The sequence below is a fragment of the Ricinus communis genome, chromosome 9, assembly GCF_019578655.1.
Source record: "Ricinus communis isolate WT05 ecotype wild-type chromosome 9, ASM1957865v1, whole genome shotgun sequence".
In the NCBI taxonomy this organism is placed as follows: domain Eukaryota; kingdom Viridiplantae; phylum Streptophyta; class Magnoliopsida; order Malpighiales; family Euphorbiaceae; genus Ricinus; species Ricinus communis.
Window position 1 is genome coordinate 4,464,684 of NC_063264.1, and position 10,893 is coordinate 4,475,576.

Genomic DNA, 10,893 nt, shown 5'->3' on the forward strand with positions numbered 1-10,893 from the left:
AGAGGAGAAATAGTTCTTCATCTTCAAGGATTGAACAACTATGCTTGAGATTAGTTGTGTGAGATAATTTAGAGGATTTACAATTGCGAATTTCTATTTGATTCTCTAACAGAAACATCATCAACAATCAAGAATTAAATTTTGCTTTTCAAAGATTGTAGTCTTTTTCTTTGTGTTTTTCACGTTCATAAAAGAAAAGTTATTTCTTTTTCTAAACTTAAATCATCAATTACAATTTGTAACCTTAATTTCTATGAGATGTGAAATGTTTAAAGCTTCCGTTGTGCTACTGCATATGTTTTTCCAACAGAACCTGTCATAGAATTAGTAGCTCTAGTAAGACAATGAACTACATGATTTAGATTGCCGCACAAAAGATATATCCATACTGTTTAATTCAAAAATTAACACTAAGCAATCATCAATAATATTGTCAAACTCAAAAATATCATGCTCCTTACTTTGCAGCGCTTGAAAAATTGAAAGACCATCCATCTCCACAATAACCGAAGCCCAACCATTTTCCTTTACCAAACTTAAAGCTTCACAAACACCGACCGCTTTAGCCACTTTAACCTCAAGACATCCATCAAGAATTACAATTTTAGCTGCCATAAAATTACCTGTTGCATTCCTTACTATCATGCCTAATCCGATTCTACTCAAACTTCGAAAAAGAGCAACATCAACGTTGAGTTTCAACCACTCAATAGTTGGCCTAATCCAACAAAGAGAACCATGATTAATACCTACACCAAAGACATTAGCAGTTGCAAATCCTGCCTATGTTGAACCTCCTTCCAGTTAAAAAGATAAGAGCCTGCAAAGTTAACAAGTTGGATTGGAGAGTAAACTTTGGAATTCTACAATAAGTCGTTATGGGCTCACCAAATCACCCAAGTAATAACCATAACCAAAGCACAATCGTTAGCATTCAATTGATCCAACACCATCACCAATCAATCATAGAAATTAACTGAAATAAGAAAAAGTAAGAAAACACCTTGTAAGAACCAACATCTCGCTGCAAACGGACATGCCACCAGAATATGCATGATTGTTTCTTTATCACAATGGCATTGAGGGCACAAGCAATGGATATCAACATATCTAGAATTCAACAATTTAATAGATGGAAGATAACTTGTTGAAGCTCTCCAAAGCATATTCTTAGTCTTTGGAGGAGCTTTCGTTTTCCAGAGCTTTTTCTAAAAAGAGGAATGACCCATCAAATTTTGATCTTCAAATTCCTTATTCTTGACTTTATAACAACTTCGAATAGAGTATACTCCTTTTGAATCATGCCTCTAAATCTATTTATCAAGCGCATTTATGGAACTTAAAGCAGTTTGGAAGATAAGAACTTCGTATCTTGGATTAAAAATATCCTTAAATTAACTCAACATTCCAACTCCAAGCCTCATCCGCCATTAATTGATTAACAGTCGTATTCTCCATTTCTTCTAATATCTCAAATGTAACATATGGATTCTCATCATTAAACTAAGAATCCCTAAAAGCAACTTCAAAACATCACTATTCACCTGCAATCGACATCCCTCCTTAACTACCGATTGAGTTGCATATGTGCTTCGCTATATGAAACTTGGGTTGTGGCCAAGAGATGCTTCTAAAAAGCTCGAATGTGGGAAGTAATAAACCTTCAAGAATCAGAACATAAGAGAGTTTGTGCAATTTTATTTTTAGAGGTGTCAATTCGTGTTAATGAGTCATATAATACAATTTGAATTGATTCAAATTCGATATGATCATGTCAAAATTTATCTATCCACGATGTATTTATTAAACAAGTAACACACGACACACTGATAATAAAAACAACAAAAATTACATAAAATAAAAACTTTTATTTACATTATGGAAGCTCCTCCTATTCCCCGTTGATTCCCTTGTTTAATAGTCACTCTCAATTTCGCGACACATTTGACTATCTCCACTTAACGGCTACAGTCTAAGTGGAGCATCCTCAACGGTAACGTTGAAAAATCAAGGGTCAATTTAGTAACTTAAACTTCACGAATCGCCATACAACATTTGTCCTGTTACAGTTTTTACGTTTCCCACAGTGATTCTGTCAACTTTAACCCCAATGCCCCGTTTTACCCTTAAAATTTTCTCTTATTTACCATACATAATTCAACAAGCAACAAGTAACGTCACCCTTTCTTGTTCTTTTTCTTCTTCTTCTTTTTGGGCATCCAAAGTTTCTATCTTTCTCTCTCTACAGGAGAGCTCTTTTTCTCTCTCTAAACTTTCCTCTTTTGGGTTCTGCAACTTCACTTTAGTTTCTTTAGCTCTCTTTTTGATGCAGAGAGCTGAAAAAATCTCTTTTGTTTACTAGAGGTTTTTTTTATATAAATGTTAAGTCTTTAGCTACTCTTTTTTTTTTTTTTTTTTTGGGTTTTCCTTTGATCTTGTTTCTGAGTTCAGGTGAGTAAAGATCGATTCTTTTAGTCAAAACAAAAAAGAAATGAAGTATTCAACTCGGCTTGACTCAGCTGTTTTTCAACTCACTCCAACTCGGACCAGGTATTATGTTAATGTCTTTGTCATTTCTTGTTTTTTGATTGTGAGCTTGCTTATATTACACATGCAGCTTATACTGTCTTACTGGAGCATCCTTTTTATTTATTAATTAGTAATTGTGGTTCCTATTTTTGGAAAGCTACTTATGTTTCAAGCGATCTAAGTTGGTGATTAGTAAGTATTAATTTTATGGTATTTGATATTTGCTACATGCTAAATTCTACCATGTCACTGGGTTTTTCAATTCATTTCATTTTTTAATTCTTTTTCTTTCCTTTGATTACTTATTACTGACATTACTTTGGGGAACTTGAAACTGTTTCACTCCTGAAAGTGGTTGTATTGCATATATGTTATCTTAAAGATTGACTGTCAATTCTTTCCTCATTCTCCTGGAGATTAATACATGGGATTTTCAACTTTTTCTTTTAAAGTATATTTAGTGTTTAGTGCATTGGTCTTGAAGTATGAGTAATTAGTAAAATTACTAGCTATAGAGTTTACCAGCAAAATCCAATTGTGGGTTTTGCATTTGTACTAAGAAAACTTGAATTTTGTGTTGGTTTTAATTTTTTTTTTTTTTTTATAATTATCAGATGTGAATTGGTTATATCTGCAAATGGAAAGACCGAGAAAATAGCTTCTGGTTTGGTTAATCCATTTCTTGCCCACTTGAAGACTGCACAAGATCAGATGGCGAAGGGAGGTTACTCAATTATTCTTGAGCCAGAGCCTGGAACTGGCGCAACATGGTTCACCAAAGAGACAGTTGAGAGGTTGGCCTCTTCATTTCATGTTCCTCCCTTATTGTGTGGTTTGTTAATTATTGTTGGTGGTTTTGCATTGTATTATTTAGTGAATTTGGTTAAGCTAATATGGAAATCAGCCGTGACCAATCTTACGATTTGTGGCAAAAGAGTTAATAAGAAGTTTGGAATAACAGAGATTATTAAAGAATGAGGGATGCTTAAAATAAGTAATTAATTGCTATAACAAAATGGAAGTGATCCCTTTATTTGTCATTTCTAGACTAGAAAGGTTACTTAGTAGAAGTCTTCTAATCTATTGTGGAATAGGCACTTGAGCATAGAAAGAATATATGAACTTAATTATACTGGATGCTGTAATAATTTATTAGGATGGTAGGTTTTCAATAGGTTCAGTGTACAGTCTTTCTCCTAATTTGATAGTTGATGATCAGTTTTTCAATAGGTTTTCAATGGGTTCAGTTTACAGTCTTCTCCTAATTTGATAGTTGATGATCAGTTTTTTTTTTTCTTCTTTTGGTCATGACTGTTGATTCTAATCTTCATTTTTAAATCTTTGCATAATAATAGAAATATTTTCATGTATCCTATATAATTATTAATGAACATGTATTGATGTAGTATTCCCCTGACATTGGTGTTGAAAACTTATACATTTTGGATATCTAGGTTTGTTCGTTTTGTGAGCACTCCAGAGATCTTGGAGCGGGTGCACACCTTAGAATCTGAAATTTTGCAGATTGAGGAGGCAATAGCCATTCAAAGTAACAACGACATAGGGTTGAACATGGTAAGCAAAATCTTTAAGAAACTTATGACCTATAAATCAGATCCTAGAATTTAATTTCAATTGCCTTTTGGTTTCACAGGTAGAAAATCATCAAGCTAAACCTGTGGCACGCATTGAAGGTATTCTTAGAGAAGCCATCCAGCCATACTATTTATCATTTAGTGAACATTAAATTTTCTCTTTTAATCTACTGGAAACTTTTCTAGATATTGTTCTGTTCCTGTTATCTGTCAATTGATTTTTCTTCATTTTCTTACTTTCTGCTCTCTCTAGTGGGAGGCGAAGGGATGAACTTGGCGTGTGTATAATATATATATCTATATATATATATATGTTATCTAGAAGCTTTCTGCTTTTCCAAGGCTTTTTAATTGGTGCTTACTTTATATATTAGCACTTCCTAGTCTAACGTGTTATATTACATTCAAGAAATAGATTCTCAGAAACTTAAGCTTCTAGCTTTGATTATATTTGAATTGGTTGTGGAATTACACTGAAAATGCCTTTTGATTGCAGGTAGCAAGGCTCTTCTAGATTCTAATGAGGAGAAAGCAATTGTCCTCTATAAGGTGTGTGGACACAATAATCCTCGTTGCTTTACAAACCATTGAACTTCTAACTTTTTTCTCTTTGTTATCTGGCAGCCGGGTTCACATCCACTTGAAGCAAATGGATCAGCAGCACACGAGGGAAATTCAAAGTATGTATATTGCAATATCATGATTTTGCATTATCATGAATGGCTAGCTGATTATCATGTTGAATTTTGGGATTGTGGTGACTGCAAAGTGCCAGCAGTTCTTGCCACTGTCCTTTAGTAGTTTTGCTTTGTCCAGTAAAACAAGGCTAATGAAAACGTTCCTGGTTTGTATTATCAGAGTCCAGCTTATGAAAGTTCTGGAGACACGCAAAACTGTGCTGCAGAAAGAGCAAGGCATGGCCTTTGCACGTGCTGTAGCTGCTGGTTATGACATTGATCATATGGCACCTTTGATGTCATTTGCTGAAAGTTTTGGGGCCACACGTTTAATGTAAGCAACATTCTTTGTCCTGGTCATGTAAATCTTTTTTAGATTAAAATATTATCTACCATCATTTGTTTTGTAGTAAAATTTGTATTTTCTAGAGAATCACATATAATGTGGTTTCATTCATCAATCTCGACAGGGATGCATGTGTGAGATTTATGGACTTGTGGAAAAGAAAGCATGAAACTGGCCAATGGGTTGAAATTGAAGCTGCTGAAGCAATGTCTAGTCGGTCAGACTTTGCTGTTATGAATGCATCTGGCATTGTTCTTTCTAGTGCAACTAACAAGCAATGGCCTGGAACTCCAGAGAGTAATGGGGAAGCAGGTATTGACTCCTGTAAAAGTACAAGCTTATAATGTGGTGTTTGAACATTATAACAAAAAGTTGTCCTTGGTCTCAACACCCTAATATGTTATTTCTCATAGCATCTTAAATAAACTGATAGTAACACAGGTCTAAAAAAGTCCCAAATTCCTAAGCAAGCAAAAATGTGACTTGCTATGCTTGCTTAATATCCTTGTTTTCATGTTTCTTTAACATAATTAGTATCATTATTATATTTGTAGCATAGCATCATCTTTCTGTTTGTGCTTTTCTCCGTCTGCTTTATTATTCAATTGAAAGGAAATTGTCTATTCATGCAGTAGACGTTCATCCCATGGATCAACAGCCATCTCCAAGCCAGCAAGAATATTCTCAAGGCCATTTTCCACATCCTATGTACCCCCATTGGCCTATGCATTCTCCACCTGGTGCATTACCTGTGTTTCAAGGATATCCTATGCAAGGCATTCCTTACTATCAGAATTATCCAGGAAATGGCCCCTATTACCAGCCACCATATCCATCAGGGGAAGATATGAGACTTAATGCTGGTCAAAGAAAGGGACATAGACGGCATTCTATGGATAATGGAGATGGTAACACTGATTCGGAAACTGGGGATGTGGATGTGGAGTTGGAGAAGGAAACTTCAGGAAATCGAGAATCAGAGAAAAAGTCTAGTCGATCAAGTAAAAAACAATCCGGAATGGTCGTTATTCGGAACATAAATTATATCACTTCTAGGAGGCAGGAATCATCTGGTAGTGAATCAGAGTCAGCTTCTGGTTCTGAAACTGATGAGGAAAAGGAAGATTTATCAGCAACTACAAGTATCAAGCATAAGAACTCCCTTAGATCCTCAAAAAGGAAAGGTAACTATACCAAATCTACAAATAAGTTAGATTCAGCTGATATGGAAGGAATAATTAATGGGAACGAGGCAGATGGTGGCCACTGGCAAGCATTTCAAAGTCATTTACTAAAAGGTGCTGATGAAGCTGAACATGCTGCAGATAAAGGTATGTTCGCAATGGAAAATGATCAAGTCAAAAGGCGGCAAAATATAGCAGGTCATGATCCTCTACTTTTTAAAGGGCGAGATGCGGGTGATAATCAAGATGGTAATATGACAGATATGCAAAGAATTAGTGGAAACTTGGGCCATATGACTAGGGTTTCAAATGATGCATCATTGATGTCGAGAAGGATGGGTGAAACTAGTGATGATGGAAGCTTCATGGATGGTCAGATGGATATACAATCTGCAGAAGTAGATGGCAGGAGAGGTAGGTGTAGATCATTAAATGATGATTTTATGGTGCATAAGCGAGAAAACCAGTCCGGTTACATGGATTCGCCACCAGACCCGCTGGTTATGAATGGAGCTGTGCATGCAAACAAGAATTTAAACAGGAGTTCATCACATAATATGGATGATGATTCTTATGTGGTTTCACTGAGGTCAACCTCAGTAGATCAAAATGGAACTGTTGGAAGACCTGCAATTGACATGGATTCTGAGTTCCCATCATCTCAGGCTGAGAACTTATCTACCCGGCTTGCGAGCCAAGTCAAATATGAACCAGATGATTTAAGTTTGATGCCTGAGCGTGCATCAGAAAAAGGAACTGTTGGTTATGACCCTGCTTTAGATTATGAAATGCAGGTTCTTGCTGAAAATGGTGGTTCATTAGATAAGAAAAATAAGGAGGCAGTGACTGGTGTCAAGCAAGGTACTAAAAAGGTAGACAAGGAGCGGAAATCAAAACTTATTCTGGATGCTTCAGATAAAAAGAAGACAGTGGGACCAATAAGAAAAGGTAAACCTTCAAAATTTAGTCCTCTTGATGAAGCCAAGGCACGTGCTGAGAGGCTAAGAACCTTTAAAGCTGATCTTCTGAAAATGAAGAAGGAGAAGGTACATTTCCTGTCCTTTTCAGTAAGCATTCACTTCCATATTCAAAAATTTCACAATTGCAGCAAAGTGGCTGCTTAACTGGCTACAAAATTTATCCAACTTTTTATGTCCAGTTGCGTGGCCAAAAACTGTATTATCTGTTAAAATATGATTTATTTCTGTGCCCAGCTAGTTAATAAATTTAGTCTGCTCTCTCTTAATTCCTTTTCTTTTTTTGTAGGAAGAGGAGCAGATAAAACGTTTAGAGGCATTAAAGTTAGAAAGGCAAAAGAGAATTGCTGCCAGAGGCAGCTCCATTCCTGCTCAAACTAGAAAATCTTTACCTGCTAAACTTTCTCCAAGCCCTCATAAAGGATCAAAGTTTAGTGATTCAGAGCCTGGATCAGCATCTCCTCTGCAAAGGTTCCCTGTGAGAACCATCTCTGCAGGATCTAGTGGCTCTCTTAAAGCTTCTAAACCCAGCAAATTGAGTCCCGGTAGTCACTCGGCAGGAAATAGGTTAAGCCGGTCAGTATCATCATTGCCTGAACCAAAGAAAGAGACTGGTGGTACAACTCCTGAGGCAAAGGCATCCATGGCTCGAATTAGAAGATTATCAGAGCCTAAAGTAAGTAGCAGCAATCGTGTTACTTCAGTTAAGCCACGAAATACTGAACCAGCATCAAAGCCGAAAGTAGCCAATGGATCTGATAGCAAGAAACTATCTGCAATTGTGAACTATGATAAGAACAAGACTGCATCTCTCCCAGAACTGAAAATTAAAACCACAAAAGCACCTGATGTTGCACAAGGAAATTCAGCTGGGAAAGAAATGGTGCATAAGCCTAATGAAGGCAAGTCTAATACCATTTCTATAGGTGCTGAAGTGAAAAGGAGTAGTGACAAAGTTTCCCATCATAGTGATGCGGATGATAACCCAATAATTGAAAAAAATGTTGTGGTGCTAGAATGTGAGAAGCCCTCCATTCCTGCTGTGCACACATCCAGTGGTTATGTAACAGGGGAGAAAACTGAGGCGCTACCGGACTGTGCAGCTATTCGAGCACCAGTTTCGCCACTTACCATGGATGTTGATAAAGAACCCAGCGAACATCAGTTACCAGCAATATCCAGTGCATATAAGGTAGGTCAAGAACTCTAAATTTGGGTTTGTGGACCCAACTGCGTTTACATGTATTGTTATTAATGTTCTTCACACCTGATTTCTTTGACATCTAATATATACTTCCGTGCACAATGCATCTTGTAGTTTGATGACAATATGTGCACCTAACAATTCTCAGATGTACTATAGCAGTACAGTAAAATAAACATTGGAGAATTTCAGTTTATTGAACATGTAAGAATGATATTATTATTGGATTATAGCACCTATTACAACTAGTTGATAGCTATCTATGTGTTAATAAATTGCAAGAAAGCTTGAGCAGAGCAAAATTCCTAATAATTTGATTTTTTTTCTTTTTCTGAAAACTTGTGCTGTCAGGCCACAACTGAAAATGTAAGTAATGTAGAGAAGGAAGTGCCAAATACTTCAAGAATAACCATTTCTGAAAAACCATACCAAGCTCCTTTTGCTAGAGTCTCTTCTTTGGAAGATCCATCTACTAGAAATTCAGATTATGGCAAAGCACCTCCAACAAGCTTAGAGACAGTAACGGCAGGAATGGAGACTTTCAAAGCTCAGATATCTGATCCTAAAAGCGTGAAGTTAGAAAAGATCCCTGAAGCATTAGATAAGTCTCAAACGAAGGAATCATCAAAAGGGTTTCGACGGCTGCTGAAGTTTGGAAAAAAGAGTCATGCTACCAGTGATCGCAATGCTGAATCGGACAGTGTCAGTCTGAATGGTTCCGAGGCAGATGATAATGTTGCAAACATTGCTTCTTCTAGCGAAGGTAATAGCATTATACTCCCACCCTGCTGTATAATGAATGACAAGATCTGAAATAGTTCTAGTATCTGGTTTTAAGGTCCACTAAAATATGAGGAGAATCTTGAGTAGCATAAAGGTGCTAACTCTGAAATATTGATAAATGTTCGGATATAAAAGATTATATGATGTCCAACATATTTCACTTTCTATTGGGATAGAACGGGCAAATGGGGCCCACTTCATCTCTCATGGTCTATATAAGACCCGGCCCGGAAAAGTGTCTTCCAGGATACACTAATCATCATTCATGTGTATGTTGACTCCTATAAGTGAAATCAGTCAAATATTACAATAGCATAACGAGCTTGCTAAAGATACTTATTTATGCCTTCAATTAGCCTGTCATCTTTCCTGCAAGCTGACCATGTTTGGTTGTAATTCCCACCAGTTCATACGCTGAAGAATCTGATCTCTCAAGATGAAACCCCCACTGCTAGCATAACTCCTCAGAAGAGTAAGCTTCACTGTTTGATCAACTATTTCTCTATGTTCTCGAACTCCATTAATTACTAAAAAAGAACAATTCTTTTGCAGCTTCTCGCCATTTCTCCTTGTTATCGCCGTTCAGAAGCAAGACTAGTGAAAAAAAGCTGAGTACTTGACAATGTGAATACTGTATATTTGAAGGTGAGAAAGCAGCAATCATGTCCTTGCAGAAGCAAGACTAGTGAAAAGAAGCCACTTGACAATGTGAATACTGTTAAATTTGAAGGTAAAGCATGTCTTGATCTACACCAGTTAGGTTGTGAATCATTGCAGATGTTGTGTTAAAATTGTTGCCCTGTAACAGTGTTGCTGTACTTGATCTTCGTACATTCATTTTCAATTTTAAAGTTCTTTTGGTGAATTTAATTTTGTGATGTCTTCTTCCAGTCAGTTGCATGGCTCAGCATGGTAATTACTAATTAATCCTTGTTTAGTTTTTGTAAGTTTGATACAGTAAATCCGTTTGCAGCTCCTCTTGAACTGACTAGTTCATTAATGGAAGTTCTCTTCCAATTTCAGAGCCCTTCTTGGGTAAATAGCTTTCTGTTTAACAGCCTATATTAACCAGCTTCTGCTTGATACCCTAAATTAACCTAGAGAGGAAGTTCCCTTTAGCATGGCAAGCTTGACAACTAGTAGTAAATATTAAGTAAATTTTGGATATTGGTGCTAAAAATGAGTCTCTATTTTTCTCCCGCTACAGTCAGTATTAGGGTGGTGTGCTGGTATGCGATAGGCTAATTTGCAACCACTCATGATTAAATGATTTTAATGTCCTTTTTTTTTTTTTTTTTTTTTTGATATTGAGGTACTAAGTTAAAGCTTGAAACTGAGAATTCCATGCATATGCATATATTTCTATTTTGAATTTGTTTTCATCTTTTTGAAGGAGGATGTCATGCATACAGTTATTCTTTTTATTGATGAAAAGTATCATCTCTCCATTCCCATCTAATATTTTTACCAAACACAAATCTTTAGGATTAAAATTACCACACGTAATTCCCAAACTTTTATTCCCCATTGAGCTTATCTTAATCTCATCTCCACATATCTGGTAATAATTTGAAAAGTTGTACAGTAGAACTTAGGAT

General features: G+C 36.2%; 1 protein-coding gene across 2 annotated transcripts; it reads left to right on the plus strand.

The window, feature by feature from the left end:
• Positions 1 to 2,211: 2,211 nt before the first annotated feature.
• On the plus strand, positions 2,212 to 10,160 carry LOC8263758 (COP1-interacting protein 7). 2 transcript variants are annotated; one of them, XM_015725159.3, is made up of 13 exons: positions 2,212 to 2,550; positions 3,144 to 3,323; positions 3,984 to 4,104; positions 4,184 to 4,223; positions 4,621 to 4,673; positions 4,749 to 4,804; positions 4,983 to 5,135; positions 5,272 to 5,459; positions 5,783 to 7,377; positions 7,598 to 8,500; positions 8,864 to 9,275; positions 9,702 to 9,767; positions 9,848 to 10,160. In XM_015725159.3, the coding sequence occupies exons 1-13, from the start codon at positions 2,492 to 2,494 to the stop codon at positions 9,913 to 9,915; spliced, it is 3,894 nt and encodes a 1,297-aa protein (XP_015580645.2). In that variant the 5' UTR covers positions 2,212 to 2,491; the 3' UTR covers positions 9,916 to 10,160. The 2 variants fall into 2 exon arrangements, with proteins under 2 accessions (XP_015580645.2, XP_015580644.2); XM_015725158.3 differs by having other exon boundaries at positions 2,213 to 2,550; positions 5,780 to 7,377.
• The last annotated feature ends 733 nt before the right edge of the window (positions 10,161 to 10,893 follow it).